Source organism: Papio anubis, chromosome 5 (genome assembly GCF_008728515.1).
Source record: "Papio anubis isolate 15944 chromosome 5, Panubis1.0, whole genome shotgun sequence".
NCBI classification, from domain to species: domain Eukaryota; kingdom Metazoa; phylum Chordata; class Mammalia; order Primates; family Cercopithecidae; genus Papio; species Papio anubis.
The window spans coordinates 31,518,656-31,536,026 of record NC_044980.1 but is presented as its reverse complement, the minus strand read 5'-3'; the positions used below and the strand labels follow the sequence as shown (position 1 = coordinate 31,536,026).

Genomic DNA, 17,371 nt, shown 5'->3' with positions numbered 1-17,371 from the left:
TAATGTCATCAATGTAATGGACCAGTGTGATACCTTGTGGAAGCAAAAAGCGATCAAGGTCTCTTCGAATAAGATTATGACACAAAGCTGGAGAGTTGATATGCCCCTGAGGTAGGACAGTGAAGGTATATTGTTGGTCTTGCCAGCTGAAGGCAAGTTGCTTCTGGTGGGCCTTACGGACAGGAGTGGAGAAAAAGACATTTGCCAAGTCAATGGCTGCTTACCAGGGACCAGGAGATGTGTTAATTTGCTCAAGCAATGAAACCACATGTGGTACAGCAGCTGCAACTGGAATCACCTCTTGGTTAGGCTTATGAGAATCCACTGTCATTCTCCAAGATCCATCTGTCTTCTGCACAGCCCAAATAGGAGGGTTGAATGGGGATGTGGGAATCACCACCCCTGCATCTTTCAGGTCCTTGATGGTGGCGTTAATCTCTGCAGTCCCTCCAGGGATGCAATATTGTTTTCGATTTACTATTTTTCTAGGTAGAGGTAGCTCTAACGGCTTCTGTTAAGCCTTTCCCACCATAATAGCCCTCACCCGACCAGTCAGGGAGCCAGTGTGGGGGTTCTGCCAGCTGCTAAGTATGTCTATGCCAATTATACATTCTGGCACTGGGAAAATAACAGCATGATTCTGGGGACCCACTGAACCCACTGTAAGTCAGACCTAAGCTAAAACTCCATTAATTTCCTGACCTCCATAAGCCTCTACTTTAACTGGAAGACCACAGTGACATTTTGGGTACCCTGGAATCATCAGCTCAGAACCAGTGTCCGTTAGTCCCTGAAATGTCTGATCATTTCCCTGTCCCTAGTGCACACTTACCCTGGTAAAGAGGTCTCCTTGGGGAAGGATGAGAAAGTCACTGAGTCGGTAATGTAGTGGGGTCCTTCCTCAAGGGGACCCGGCCTCCCCTTCCTTCAAGGGGTTCTGGGTCTGTAAACTGGCTCAAGTCTGGAAATTTATTGAGGGGCCATGATTCTCTGTTTTTATAATTCAAACTAGTCTTTTGTCCATTTGACCTGGAAGTTTTCTGTTTATATAAATTAAGTAGGAATGCAATAGACTTCCTATCAGTTTCACTTCTAGGAAGAGCATGGTTAATTAGCCAATGCTAGAGCTCTACACGAGTCAGACTATTCTGATTGCTGCTTTGTCTCTGCTGTCCATTACAGTAGCTGCGGGACACCTTGTCTTTGACAGTTGAGTGCTGCCACTTGGCCCCTGCCACCTCGGCATCCAGTTATTCCCATTGTATTTAAATTTTATAGTTGAGTGATTGCAGTTCCCACTGTTAGATCTGACATACAGAGAAGAGCAATTACAGGGCTCTTCAAAGATGCAGGTGCTGCCCTCACAAATCTGTTTTGCAAAGCATTGGTCAAGGATATATCTTCTGGACCCTCCCAGCTGGGATGAGTAGGTCTAAAGTGACTAATCCACTCCACCATCCCAATCTCCCTAAGCCTTTGGATCCCTTCCTCTACATTAAACCAAGGGAGATCAGGCATTTCCAGCTCACTCATAGTGGGCCATCTTTTAATCCATATTTCAGCTAACCAAGCAAATAAACTATTAGAACCTTTTTTAACTCCCTGAGCTGCAACATTAAAAGCAGAGTCCCTGCTTAGTGGGCTCAAATCAATAAATTTAGCCTGCTCCAAATCTATGCTTCTTCTACCATTATCCTATACCCTTAATATCCATTCCCATGCCTATTCTCCAGATTTCTGTTTATATAAATTAGAGAACTCAAGCAGTTATTTTCAAGTGTGCACCTCATCACGGGTCACAGTCTCAACCTCACCTCACCCGCTGGGACTTTAGTTATAGATCTAGAAACAAACAAGGGTGTTGGGGGTGGGTCCTGAGGAGAATCAACATTATCTTGCCTGGCATCTGCCTCAGGGGAGGCCATCAGTGTTGCCTCAGGCAGTGCAGAGTTTATCTCAGACAAAGGTGGAAAGGCTGATGGCAGTATGGGTCGGGGAGGGGATGTTGCCACTACTGGGGATGGGAAGCTGTTCCTTCTGGCAAAAAAACGTTCATCAGAGTTTACAAGCTCAGTGTCCCCAACTTCATCAGGGTCCTCCCACACATTCCCATTCCAGGTTGCAGGATCCCATTCTTTTCCCATGAACGCCTTCACTTTAGCAGTAGACACCTGGTGAGGCTGTGCATGCACCCTTCGTTGCAGGTCAGCCACTCCCATGGTAAGAGCTTGTGTCTGTTTTTCCACAATTTCAGCTCTTTCTCTGCCAGAGATGAGACTCTCACTCAGGACAGTCTTAGCAGATTGGAGGCTCAGTATCTGCTTCTGAAGCTGGGAGATAGAATCACTGAGTTCATCATTTTCTTTCATCACTTTGTCCACTGAACTTGGGAACAACCAACCAGCTTCATTATGTTCCTTGGTTCTCCACGTATGGTCAAAGGTATCATATATAGAGTCATTGAACTCCTTGCCTTTCATGAGCGATGAATCAGAAGTGTCAAATGCATTTGTTTTGCATAACTTTCTAAACAGTTCATGCCAAGGACTATCAGTGTTCTCTACTTCCATTAGCAGTAGAGTCCTTAGCATTTTGGGGTCTAATCATATTAAGCAGCCAACTCCCGAAACCCCACTACGAATGAAAGAACGCCATCCTTGATATTCTGTCTTCTAGAACCACTCCTGGTACCAAAATCTGTATTAGGGTTCCTAGCTGGACAGAACTAACAGGATATATGTATGCATGTGTATATATATAAAGGGGAGTTTATTACATATTAAATTACATGATCACAAGGTCCCACAATAGGCTATCTGCAAGCCTGAGGATCAAGGAGAGCCAGTCGAAGTCTCAAAACTGAAGAACTTGGAGTCTGATGTTTGAGGCCAGGAAACATCCAGCACAGCAGAAAGATGTAGGCTGGGAAGCTAGGCCAGTCTCACCTTTTCATGTTTTTCTGCCTGCTGTATATTCACTGGTAGCTGATTAGATTGTGCCCACCAGATTAAGGCTGGGTCTGCCTTTCCCAGCCCACTGACTCAAATGTTCTGCAAGATCAATATTTTGCATCCTTTAATCAAGTTGACACTCAGTATTAACCATCACATGGCCATTCTGCCTGGAACTAATTTCTGTTCATTTTCAGGTCTCTATAAATGACACTTCCTGAGTGCAGCAGTCTTGTTTGACCCTTTCTGAATGTAGTTCAGTGTTTCAAAGTGTTCCCATTGTACCCTGTATTTCCTCTAACATAGCATGTTTCTATCAAGGCTGTCAGACTCCTGTGTTCTCTGGGGACTTAGGTGCTGTGTGTTGTGTTCATTCCTGTGTTTGCTGTGTGTGGAAGAGAGCAGGTGCATAAGAGATGATCATTCAGTAAATAAAAGAGCATGTGAACTCAAGGAGAGGAGCAGTGCCCAGGAGGAGGAGGCATGGTCGGCAGCGGGAGGCAGGTTGTATTGTGGTTGAGAGTACAACCCTCGTCAGATGAACCCTTGTCAAGTAAAGCCTTTTGGGTAAAGGCTTGAGACCCACTTCTCTTTACCTGGCTTAGTCTCATTTTCCCCATCTCTAAAATGAAACAATAATAGTAGTTAACTAAGCTCTGAGGAATAAATGAGATGATGTGTAGAGATAGAATCTTTTGTAGGTTTCTAGTACTTACAGCACCCATTACTCAGTATTTATTCAGTATTCTAGTTATTTTTTGTCATCTGAATTTCATGAGGGCAAAAGTCAATCTTTTTTTTTTTTTTTAAGATAGGGTCTCACTTTGTCGCCCAGGCTGGAGTACAGTGGCACAATCATGGCTCCCTGCAGCCTCAACTTTCAACCAATCCTTCCATGTCAGCCTCCTGAGTAGCTGGGATAAGTGTGTGCCACCATGCCTGGCTAATAAAAGTCAATTCTTATTCATCATCTTATTACTTATTTTTTGGAGACAGAGTCTTACTCTGTCACCCACACTGGAGTGCAGTGGCATAATCACAGCTCACTGCAGCCTCCACCTCCTCAGGTTCAAGGTGATCCTCCTACTTCAGCCTCCTGAGTAGCTGGGACTATAGGTGCATGCCACCATGCCCTGCTAATTTTTATATTTTTTATAGAAACAAGGCTTCGCCATGTTGCCCAAGCTGGTCTTGAACTCTTGGGCTCAAGTGAGCTACTTGCCTTGGGCCTCCCAGAGTGCTGGGATTATAGACATGAGCCACTATGCCTGGCCTTATTCATCATTTTATCCTTAGTGTTTGGTACTTAACATGTTCAGGAGCTATTTGTTGAAATGAATTGGTATATATTAGAGATGGGTCATTTGCAACTCTGAGTAACCAGATACACAACTTAAGTATTGACTGAGGCCCACTGGAGCCCTTGATTTTGGGCCACTCCTCAGAAACATAGTTCTGAGAAGAGATCAGGTTGGCAACTTTTTTGATGCTGTACCAGCTGTGTGATACGGGTTCCAGTAGGTGTGTCTCCTTTGGGCCATAAGCTTGCTAAAGAATGGGTGGCAGTTCTCAAATTCTCATCTCTTGTCTGGCCTAGACATTGCCAGAATGGGAGTGCTTGTGGCTCAGCATGGGCGAGGTTCTTAGATGATGTGAGGGTAGTCGCAGCTGTGGATTCTGGGAATTGCTGATACTGACAGTGGGATCCAGAACAGATGTAGCCAGTTTCTTTTGATCTGTAGGGGAAAACTTGCAGAAACTGGAATACTTATTTTTCATGTCTTCATCTTTTTTTAAAAATTAAAATAAACAAATAAAAAGTAGCCTTAACATTGGAGTAAATGTTGAAATAAGGAATTAACAGTGGCCGGGCAGGGTGGCTCATACCTGTAACCCCAGCACTTTGGGAGGCTAAGGCAGAAGGATCACTTGAGGCTGTCATGCTTCTGTTCTGTTTTTTTTTTTGAAATGGAATCTCGCTCTGTCACCCAGGCTGAAGTGCAGTGGCATGCTCTCGGCTCACTACAACCTCCGTCTCCCAGGTTCAAGCAATTCTTCTGCCTCAGCCTCCCGAGTAGCTGGGATTACAGGTGTATGCCACCACACCCGTCTAATTTTTGTAATTTTAGTAGAGATGGGGTTTCACTATATTGGCCAGGCTGGCATTGAACTCCTGACCTCAAGTGATCCACCTGCCTTGGTCTCCCAAAGTGCTGGGATTACAGGCGTGAGCCACTGTGCCCAGCCCATGCTTCTGTTCTAATTGAATTTAAGCCCCACTGAGATATTCTAGTTTAGAAAACCTGGACGTGCTGTGATCCTGGTGCCAGCAGTTTTTGCCTTTCCTTTGTGCCACAATGGCAAGCTTTGTTCAGATTCAAATGGAGTAGCAAGAGGTGCTATACAAAGCACGTAGACCATTTTTAACTAATGCATTTGTTGAAAATTTGCATAATTTTCAGAGTTAGTTTTTTAAGAAAAGTCTGTCAGCCTAACCAGTAGAACCAGTTCTGCTTGAGTATTAAAGAACTATACCTTTTCTGCCTTTTTGCTGCACATTGAACATGATAGTTTATGGAATCAGTGAGGAATGTTACCTCATGTTTTACAGCTGCAGAAGTAAGGTTGTCAACATCTGCTAACTAGGCAGTTGGTAGGGAGTGTCAGAGGTCAAGGCACAGAGGCTTAAGGGCAACTCTGGGCCCTTCTCTAAAACTGGTTTACGGTTTAAGAAGCTCCCACCACCCCAAAGAACAGGGATAGTACACAGGCAGCTCTCACTGGATGCTGGTTGAATTGGCTGTTAGATCCTGTGATGTGCTGGGCCTTTCCACTGCTCTCTCTGAACAGGCTCCACGAGTTATAGTCTTTCCATTAAGCGTTAGAGGAATCCTCCCTTTTCCAGTATATTGCAATATGAGTAGAACATTTGGTGATGCCATCCATATTAGTGGCTAAGCCTAGCTATTGTTTCTTTTCTATTCTTTTTTTTTTTTTTTTTTTTTTGAGACAGGGTCTTGCTCTGTCACCCAGGCTGGAGCGCAGTGGTGCAATCATGGCTCACTGTAGCCTTGACCTCCCAGGCTGAGGTGATTCTCCCACCCCAGCCTTCTGAGTAGCTGGGACTACAGGCGCATGCCACCATGCCTGGCTAATTTAAAAAAATAATAATAAAAATTTGTGGAAATGGGGTTTGGCCGTGTTGCCCAGGCTGGTCTCGAATTCTTAAGCTCAAGTAATCAGGTCGATCCACCTCAGCCTCCGACAGTGCTAGGATTACAGGCATAAGCTACTGCACCTGGCCAAGATTATATACTCTTGAAAGGAAGCAAGAATTGCTCAGGCATACATACCAGTGTTATTCATGGTTAGAGCCTTTCCTGGAGTCCCACTGAACTCTCGAGTCGGTTGGGATGAAAATTAGAGACTCATGCCTCAGAGGACCAGTGGAGTGAGTCCTAAGAGGTAACTCTTTCAGTAGGCGTTGAGGAGCCTCAAGGTTCTTCTCCATGCAACTGGCCAGTGTCACTTAGGTTGGTTGTAGGTGTCTTTTGTTCTTTTCCCTTTAGCTTCCTTTGGCCTCTCTATAACTCTCATTTGAGGCTTTCCCTGGTGACTTTGTGTTGCTCGCTTTGACCTGGTTTCAGGTGGATCTAGCAGGTACTTCACTGATCATTCTGCCTTGTTCTTCCTTTTTCCTTTCATTCCTTCTTTCCACATGACAGTGTGGCATCGAATAAGAACGCAGACTGGGCCAGGATACCTGGGTTTGACTTTCACCTGTGCCACATACTAGCAGGGTGTCTTCATCTATAAAATGGAGACAATCATGGGTATAATAACTCTATCGCAGAGGTTTGCTGTGAGGATCAAATGAGTTAATAAATAAATATAAAGCTTTTTAGACAGTAGCTGGCACTTACAGCCCGAGAAATGTTTGTTGTTATTCACTTCTCAGCCTCAGTAAGGGCTGGCCCAGTACCCACTTTGGAAAAAGGAACAGTAGACTTTGACATTCACAGATTGGACATCTGTGATTTCTACAGTACGCAAGTGACTCTTGGTCACAGTGTAGTAATTTGTAATGCTACTAAGGAAGAGATTATATTTACTCATTCAGTTATAAAGGTTGGACAGCCTTTAATCACTCGTCCAACAAATTTGCCAACGAAGACAACAGTTTATACACATTCAGAATACAGCATGGTTAGGAGTAGGATGCACATAGGGGAATTCAAGGGGAACCCACTCCAAGATCCACATGTAGGACTCAGCACATCCAGATGCAGGTGCTCCTGTACCTTGTTGGTATCCACCTCTCCTCTCCTTCATTCAACTATGTTCATTCTCGTGGGATCAACAAGCAAAGAATGGTACATCTGTTTTCTCCTAAGAATATTGAAATATGTTAGCTCCATATTTGTCAGTTCTTTCTTTGTTTTTCTTGTGGAGTTCAAAAAGCAATTGTGAAATATAGGGATGAAGAGACTATAGACATTGCCAGTGAATACGCTCTATTCCGTCCTTCCTACCCACCCGAACAGGTAACTTCTGAAAACCAAATTCAAAGAAAAACTCCAATTAAATATATTTTTGAGGAGAGGATTTCTTTATGATTCTTATTTGTATACCCTGATTTTTTGGAGTCCTCTAGGTTATTTCTTTTCTTGGGACTGGTATGGATTTTTGTTTGCGAGGGGAAGCAGTCGATAGTGGTGATGATGGTATTTGTTTTTTTCCTGAGTTGATTTATCTGTAAGAATTGCATAGTGTATATTTATAATTTTTTGAAGTATTAATCAGAGAAGGATTAGATACTCGTGATGGTTTTTTTTTTTTTTTTTTTTTTTTGAGACGAAGTCTCGCTCTGTCACCAAGGCTGGAGTGCAGTTTTGTGATCTCGGCTCACTGCAGGCTCCACCTCCTGGGTTCACGCCATTCTCCTGCTTCAGCCTCCAGAGTAACTCGGACTACAGGCACCCGCCACCACACCTGGCTAATTTTTTGTATTTTTAGTAGAGACGGGGTTTCACCATGTTAGCCAGGACGGTCTCGATCTCCTGACTTCGTGATCTGCTCGCCTCGCCCTCCCAAAGTGCTGGGATTACAGGCGTGAGCCACCGCGCCTGGCCTGATACTCTTGATGACTGAGTACAGTGTGGCACTTTAAATTCCAGTGCTCCAGTGCTTATATAGGTTTCTATTCTCAATTTGTTACCACCTTTTTGCAGCTTGATCTACTGTCAACAAAATTAATAGCTGAGAAAGCTTTTTTGTGTGTGCATGCCCAAGCAAGTCCTTCCTCGGATGTGGTCTCTTTTTTTTTTTGAGACGGAGTTTCACTCTGTCTCCTAGGTTGGAGTGCAATGGTATGATCTTGGCTCACTGCAACCTCCACCTCCTGGGTTCAAGTGATTCTCCTGCCTCAGCCTCCTGAGTAGCTGGGATTACAGGCATGCTGGTACCACCATGCCCGGTTAATTTTTATATTTTCAGTAGAGATGGGGTTTCAGCATGTTGGTCAGGCTGGTCTCGAACTCCTCACCTTGTGATCCACCTGCCTCAGCCTCCCAAAGTGCTGGGATTACAGCCACCACGCCCGGCCCGGATGTGGTTTTTTAAGAACCATTGTTCTACCCTTTTGGTCTTGTAGAGGGTTCAAAGTGCCTTCTATTGCGAAAGATAAGATGCATAATGACCAGACATAAATCATGGTGTGCTGCTAGAAGATAAATCCTATTAATAGAAAAATACTATTTCCTTTTCCATGGCTTTGGATATTCCTAATGTAGTTAAAGTCTTACAGGTTGAGGGCCAACTTCAGTGTTGCTAATTTCAGGAATTCCTGATCCACAGAAAAAAGAATTGCGAGACCTCCTGAGTAGAGTCAATTTAGTTTAATATGGGAAACAGGTTTGGGAGAAAAGTAGAAGTTATTGGTCTCATGTAACAGATTTTTTTTTTTTTTTTTAATGATAGAGTCTCCTTCTGTTGCCCAGGCTGGAATGTAGTGGCGCAATCTCAGCTCACTGCAACCTCCACCTCCCGGGTTCAAGCTATTTTCGTGCCTCAGCCTCCCGAGTAGCTGGGATTACAGGCATACGCCGCCACACCTGACCAATTTTTGTATTTTCAGTAGAGATGTGGTTTTACCCTGTTGGCCAGGCTGTTCTCAAACTCCTGGCCTCAAGTGATCACCTCAGTCTCCCAAAGTGTGTGTGAGCCACCACACCCTGCCAACAGATTCTTGAATAATTCCCCCGCTCTTTGTTTACTCATGAAAGGAAATCAAGCAGAAGCACAGATCCTGCTACCCCAGACAACTATAACAAATTACATTACCCAGTACCTGTGTCAGGAAGTTGAAGTGATGTATGTATCTCTTAAAGCTCTCATGCTAGGTAGTATTGTTTCCATTTTATTATACTGGAGGAAAGTGAAACTGACGCTCAGTTAATTTAAATGACTTGACCAAAGTCATGTCTGTGGATGCCAGAGCCATGTTTGGGCTGTGGCCCCAGGTCAGTATTCTGTTTTTAGCGCATGCACAGAGAAAATATTGGAGAAACATACAGAAAGACAAAAACTTAAATTATTAGTACTATGCTGCATAAAAAATACAACTTTCTACTTTAAAAAATTTTGTTTTAAGATATACATGGATACCTACCTAATATGTAGATGCAAATTCATTTTCTCCCTCAGATTTTCTACTTAGCTGGAAAAAATGAGTATTAAGTGTTCATTCTAGAAAAGTAGGGTAATTTTTAGGAAATGAAATGTCTGTGTTATGTCCTTTTAGCACTTTGGTGTCAAATGCAATGGAAATAAATTGTTTTGGAACCTTTAGAGATGTTGCTTCTTAGAATTTGTCCCTCTGGCTAGATAAAATTAATCTGAGAACAACAATTTCAGTTTTTGATTTAAAGCTGATAGGAGCATTTCTAAGCATTTTGACCTATGAGAGCTTCATTGTACCCCCACACACCGCACCCCAGTTCTTTTCTACCTCTCCTAAGGTGCCCCAGGATCATCACACATTTGAGATGATGTGCACTCTGAATGTGAACTTGGTAAGAATCCAAAGAATTGGCTTTTCAAGAACCAGTGAAGTAAAAACCACCAGACTGCCTCTCAGCAAGTCCTCAGGAGTGGCAGTTGACTTTAACGTCCATATGCTTTTGTCCTGTATGTCCCCAACCCCCAGACTGTGGACTGGTACTAGTCTGTGGCAGCACTGCAGGAGGTGAATGTAGGAGTAGGGGGCAGCAGCTTTACCTCCTGAGCTCCACCTCCTGTGAGATCAGTGGCAGCCTTAGTTTCTCATAGGAGCGTGAACTCTATTGTGAACTGCACATGCAAGGGATCTAGGTTGCACACTCCTTATGAGAATATAAGTAATGTCTAATGATCTGAGGTAGAACAGTTTCATCCCAAAATCATCACCTGCCCCCCTGCCAGCAACCCCAGGTGCGTGGAAAGATTGTCTTCTGTGAAACCAATCCCTAGCTCCAAAAAGGTTGGGGACTGCTGCTGTGTGTGACAGATCCTTGAACGTGAAGTACAGTTCTCCTAACGGAATTTTTCTTACTTGTTCTGATCAATTTTGTAGTAAGAGTTTCCTTTACAAGCAATGGATGCTACACTGATTTTCTCTTTTGCAATGGGAAACTGGAGACCATGTTTGTTAGAATGGTACATAGCAGTGAAGAGTGTAGGCCGTGAGTTTAATGGGGCTTGCAGATCCTTGGTTAGTAACTTTTTTTGAGATAGGGTCTTGCTCTGTTTCCCAGGCTGGAATGCAGTGGTGCAGTCATGGCTCACTGCAGCCTTGACCTCCTGGCCTCAAGTGATCTTTTAACCTCAGCCTCCCAGGTACCTGGGACTTCAGGCTTTTGTACTACCATGCCTGGATATTTTAATTTTTTTGTTTGTTTTGTAGAGACGAGTCTCACTGTATTTCCTAAGCCCGTCTCAAACTCCTAGGCTCAAGCAGTCCTCCCACCTCAGCCTCCCGAAGTGTTGGGATTATAGGTGTGAGTTGCTGTGCCCAGCCATAACTTGTTTTTTTTTTTTTTTTTTTTTTTTTGAGACAGAGTTTCGCTCTTGTTGTCCAGGCCGGAGTGCAATGGCGCAGTCTCGGCTCACTGCAACCTCCGCCTCCCAGGTTCAAGCGATTCTCCTGCCTCAGCCTCCCGAGTAGGTGGGATTACAGACATGTACCACCACCCCAGCTAATTTTGTATTTTTAGTAGAGATGGGGTTTCTCCATGTTGGTCAGGCTGGTCTGGAACTCCTGACCTCAGGTGATCTTCCTGCCTCAGCCTTCCAAAGTGCTGGGATTACAGTCGTGAGCCACCACGCCCAGCAAGCCTAGCTCTACTAAAAATACAAAAATTAGCTGGGCTTGGTGGCAGGTGCCTGTAATCCCAGCTACTTGGGAGACTAAAGCAGGAAAATCACTTGAACCCAGGAGGCAGAGGTTGCAGGGAGCCGAGATCACACCACGCCAGCCTGGACAGCAGAGCAAGACTGCATCTCAAAAAACTAAAAATAAATAAAAATAAAATTGTGCTTTGCTGGCTGCAGTGGCTCACACCTGTAATCCCAGCACTTTGGGAGGCCAAGTGGGTGGATCACCTGAGGTCGGGAGTTCGAGGCCAGCCTGGCCAACATGGAGAAACCCCGTCTCTACTAAAACTACAAAATTAGCCGGGCATGGTGGTGCATGCCTGTAATCCCAGCTACCTGGGAGGCTGAGGCAGGAGAATCCCTTGAACCCAGAAGGCGGAGGTTGCCGTGAGCTGAGATTGCACCATTGCACTCCAGCCTGGGCAACAAGAACGAAACTCCGTCTCAAAAAAAAAAAAAAAAAAAAAAAAGATGTGCTTTAATTTAGTTCTTTGTCAGTAACATGAGGAAAACTCTCAATGATAATTTTTTTTTTTTTTTTTTTTTTTTGAGACCAGGTCTCGCTTTTGTCGCTCAGGCTGGAGTGCAGTGGCACGATCTTGGCTCACTGCAACCTCTGCCTCTGGGTTCAAGCAATTCTCCTGCTTCAGCCTCCCGAGCAGCTGGGATTACAGGTGCCCGTCACCATGCCCGGCTAATTTTTTGTATTTTTAGTAGAGACGGGGTTTTGCCATGTTGGCCATGCTGGTCTCAAACTCCTGACCTCAGGTAATCTGCCCACCTAGGCCTCCTAAAGTGCCGGGATTACAGGCATGAGCCACCACACCTGGCCAAGAATTTTTAAATTACCAAAACACTCATCGCTTTTAACACGCAACAATAATTCCTCTTGCTTAAGCTCCAGACCAATACCTCAGAATCATCTGGGGAGCTTTTTACAAAATCAGAGGGCCAGCCTGCATCCCTGCCCTGTAAGTCCGCAGGCTTATGGGTGCCGGAGAGTGTTTACATAACAAGCTCCCCATGTGATCTGACCACACTGCCTCAGATGGACTTGGTTTATTGGCATCTTATCACCTCCAATTTACACGATGCTCAAAAATGGGTTCTCAGGAAAAGCCATAACATTCTTCTTCAACCTCAGGATAGGCTGTACCCAAGTTTCTTCTAATGCCATATTTCAGTCTGAATTAACAAATTCAGAAAACTTCCCACCCAGGGCCTTCTACCAAAAAAAAGGAAAAAAAATCTGATTTTATTTGTTGACAAAACTGGTTGTGTCTTTTAGAATTTTCCACAATCAGAATTTGACTGATTATATCCCCACTATTATTTAACATGTTTCTCTGTCCCAGTGTTTCTGATATATTGGCTGATTGCCATGGAAGTTCAAAGAGATTGAGGTTAGATATTTTGGCAAGAACGCTTCATGGATGGTGCGGTACACTTTATTAGGAGGCCTATGGTGCCTCTCTTTGTTATGTTAACAGCCATATATGATCATTGCTTTGGTCTATTCATTCATGTTTGTAATTAATTATCTTTGAATATCCAATAAATACTGAGCCCCAAATAGAGGCACTTGAATATATTTTTACTGAGAAGCAGTGACACAGAACCTGGCCTTGATTCTCTATTAGAAATGATTATATCTCTTGGCACTGTCTTGTGGTTTTAGGTAACTTTGAAGGGACAAAGAATGTTCCAGCTCTCTTTACTGAGCCCTGGTGTGCTATAGATTAGCTGGATCAATACTGACTCAATACATTCATGTTTTCCTATTTTTACCTTTGGGCCTTATTCATATGTCCATATTCTCTCAAGAACACATCATCTTTTGCTTTCAACCCTTGATCCTCACTGGGAGGAGAGGAGATCATGCTGTGGCATGTTGTCTCCTTTCTTTCTTTTCTTTTTTTTTTGAGACAGAGTCTCACTGTTACCCAGGCGGGAGTACAGTGACATAATCTCGACTCACTGCAACCTCTGCCCCCGGGATTCAAGTGTTTCTCCTACCCCAGCCTCCCAAGTAGCTGGGATTACAGGTGCCCGCCACCATGCCTGGCTAATTTTTGTATTTTTAGTAGAGTCGAGGTTTTGCCATGTTGGCCAGGCTGGTTTCAAACTCCTGACCTCAAGTGATCTGCCCATTTCGGCCGCCCAAAGTGCTGGGATTACAGGTTGAGCCACCACGCCGGGCCATCTCTTTTCTTTTCTTTTCTTTTTTTTTTTTTTTTTTTGATGCAGTCTGGCTCTGCCGCGCAGGCTGGAGTGCAGTGGCGCGATCTTGGCTCACTGCAAGCTCCGCCTCCCGGGTTCACGCCATTCTCCTGCCTCAGGCTCCTGAGTGGCTGGGACTACAGGCGCCCTCCACCACCCTGGCTAATTTTTTGTATTTTTAGTTTCAGTAGAGACGGGGTTTGACTGTGTTAGCCAGGATGGTCTCCATCTCCTGACCTGGTGATCCACACGCCTCGGCCTTGCAAAGTGCTGGGATTATAGGCGTGAGTCACCACGCCCGGCCGTTGCCATCTCTTTTGTTTGTGATTCTGCGTTTGAGGAACCTTGCTTTGCTGTGTGACACTTCAAGTTGTTCCTTAGATAAGGAGAGATAAGAAGCGCCCGCCTTTCCACCTCTACTTGGGACAGCTACTAGTTATCGGTCCTAAATAATTAGTTTAATACATTAAATATCCATAACTTGGAGTTTTCTGTCTTCCTTTAGTTAAAAACGTTTTTAAAAAGTATTTAGCTTGGGCCCGGCATGGTGGCTCACACCTGTAATCCCAGCACTTTGGGAGGCCGAGGCTGGCAGATCACAAGGTCAAGAAATCAAGACCATCCTCTCCAACAAGGTAAAACCCTGTCTCCACTAAAAATACAAAAAGTTAGCTGGGCGTGGTGGCACACACCTGTAGTCCCAGCTACTCGGGAAGCTGAGACAGGAGAATCACTTGAACCTGGGAGGCAGATGTTGCAGTGAGCTGAGATCGCACCACTGCACTCTAGCCTGGCGACGGAGTGAGACTCTGTCTCAAAAAAAAAAAAAAAGAAAAAAAAGTAGCTTGTAACATAAAGGAAAAGTTCCTGAGGATATGTGATATTTTAGTGTGTATTCTGAAAGCACAGCTTAATGTTATTCATTTTAAACCCTTAAACAAAGAAAAATATCCTTTGCTCTTCTCTTTTAGGAAATTCACACAAACGAAAAGGAAGTAACAGAGAAGGAAGTAACTCTTCACTTGTTGCCAGGTAACTGTCATGTTAGCATAGTAACTCCTATGCAAGGCAAGGCCAATGATAAATTACATCATCCCTAGCCTTGCTATATTTAAACTCCTTTGTTTTCATCCTCCCACATATAACAGTAATGAATTGAACAAACATATCAAGGTTTTTAGTTCAGTAACTACACACCTGGGTCTGAGTGTTACAACATCTGCAAATAATTTTTCTTGTTTCCTCTTCCCCCAAGCTGATGAAAATAAACCTGGGATATTCTCACTGCTTTCACAATCTAATGTGGCCTTTTTCAGGCCATTTTAATATGGCCTTTTCCAGTATGCTGATCCCCAATCTGTAGGAAATTGAGGAAAACAATTCAACTGCCATGGCCTCCCAAGGCAACTATTGGTGGGTGACTTTACCTTTTGGTCCATACCTACTTGTGCATGTGAGCACGTGTACTGGGGATGCTGGGGTTTACCAGCCCTGGGGCTGCCAGCACTTCACCCTGCAGTCATTGTGAAGGAGCCTGGATTGGTTGAATATTTTTGAGATAGAGGACAGTGACTTTAGCTTAAGTTAAGTTTTAATCATTTCCATGTTCAGGAATAGAAACTACTTGGTGGTGTATCCTCTCCATATATGGGATATTCTGTGATCCATGTATTTAATTCTTTTTCTACTTTCTTTTTCCTAATTCAAAATAGCTTTTTCAAAATAAGTTTTTTTAGGTACATTTCCCCAAAACAATACAGGCTTTATTCTGCTGCTTTTTATTTTATTCCAGTTTATTGAGGGGATATAAATCTGTGCAAGTTTCTGACTGATCTACCTTATTTGCTAAAAGAATTCTGTAACTTTTTTTGATGTTTTTAAATGTCAAAGACTTTTTTTCTATAATGATGACTTAAGCCGTCATCATTAAAAAAAATCTCCTCTTGTTTTGCCTCTTCTTGGGGTTATAGATTTGGAAATTTTATTTTTAGCTTAGCATTATGCATATTCTCCCCTCCCCTGAATTACTTCACAGTCTTATCTAGGTGTAGGTGTGCAGTGGTGAGTTCAGAGTTAACTTCTCTGAGTCTAGTTTCGTAAACTAGACAAAGATCATTTCTAGCTCCCAACTCTTGTGCTTCTAGACTCTGATCTGGTATAAACCAGCTGATTATGGCACAGCATGCTATGTTTGCAGAGGGCCTCACCAGGAATGTTGTATTAGCTAGTGCATGCTAATTTCTGGTCTCTAGTACATGAGCATGGGATGGGGCTGGCCTGGTCTTGGGGAGAGCCTCACCATTAAAAGGTGTTTCATGTTGGGAGTTGAAAGCACAGGAAACCTTGCTCACATGTCTTCTCCCATGGACTTGGCAGAGACACTTTTTCTGGGACTATTTTAAACCCTAATGAGGCCCTGTCTTCATTATTTCCTTCAAACTGTGATCTCTCGAGAGGCTGACCTAGTGACTGAACCATCTTCCGGTGTTTCCTTAGTGTTTCAGCCCGAGGTAATTAACCCCTTGAAAGATGAGGGAACAACACCATAATATGTGTCCCTTCTGAGTGTCTGAAACTGTTCGTTTTCATATTGAAAGATAGACTAAATAAATTTTGAGCTAAAAAGTAAATTTAAAGACCTTGAAGGAGCTATCAAGAGGGAGATTCCAAGGAGAAGATGGTTGTCTGTTGCATGAGAAGAAAAATCTTTAGGTTTTTTTTGTTGTTGTTGTTGTTACACAACATTTATACTTAGTTTTTCATTTCCCCCATAGTCTTCTCTTTGGCTCCTCTGCCTCCAGGTGGCAGAGAATACTGACCTATTCCCTAATCCTCATCTTTTTGACTGCAAGGAGGGATACTTTCTGTCTCCAGGGACTGCAGTTTCTCATATCAGCTGGGTGCTGCAGATGGAGCAGGAGAGGTGACGCATTGAAAGGAAATACGCTTAACTAAGAAAGAGAGGAAACACGTTTTTTCCCCACAAACCTCTGACCTCTGTTTTCCTCCCAGCGTGGAGCCAGAACAAGGGTGGTCATGCTGTGGAAGGCTGCAGCACCTTTTGGATCTATAGAAGCTGCCTGGAAGCCCCATGGCCAGGAAGGCACTGCCAGTCTCTCTCAGCACTTCCAGTATTAGAAGCCGCCCCCTTTCACAGGAAAGTGGGCTTGGGATCTGTGTTTTTTAGGGCAGATTAGGGCAAGGCCATCTGTGTTCACTTAGGGTATTGCTTCTGTGGAACATCTGCTTGGGTCAAGTAATGAAAACACTAAGATTTCTGCATGAAAGTGCAGCTCAGATCATTAGTACCTATTTGGACATTTCCATTATTCCCAGTGAGAAGATAGAAATGTCCTGCATGGAGGTGTATCTGAGCCATTTCAATTTCACTTCTTGGTGGTTTCCACTCTGCCTCATCTTCTCTCCTATGTTTTTGCAGCTCCTGCCATGCTGAAAAGTGTAAAGTTCTGAAGCCCCGTGTTGTATTGTGTGTTTGTCCATATGTAAATAGGGCTGGAAAGCCTTCAGTGTTTACATGTTGTGTGTTCCCTGAGAACTCTTAAGGAGGACCTGTTTTGGCTTCCATCAGGTGAACAGCTGCTTTGTGAAGCCAGCACAGTACTGAAGTATGTCCAGGAAGATTCCTGTCAGCATGGCGTCTATGGGAGGCTTGTCTGCACAGACTTCAAGATTGCCTTCTTGGGCGATGATGAATCTGCATTGGATAATGATGTATGTATGGGCTGCATTTGGCAGAGTTTGCGGGCAACAGTGCAGTTGTGGTTCTG

General features: G+C 43.9%; 1 protein-coding gene across 1 annotated transcript in view; it reads left to right on the top strand.

Moving 5' to 3' along the window:
• Positions 1 to 17,371, top strand: part of MTMR12 (myotubularin related protein 12) — an 87,462-nt gene that overhangs the window by 23,190 nt on the left and 46,901 nt on the right. Inside the window, exons 2-3 of the mRNA XM_003899536.3 lie at positions 14,555 to 14,615; positions 17,173 to 17,315. Of these exons, the coding sequence (XP_003899585.1) occupies positions 14,555 to 14,615; positions 17,173 to 17,315 (204 nt within the window). The remainder of the gene's footprint in view (positions 1 to 14,554; positions 14,616 to 17,172; positions 17,316 to 17,371) is intronic.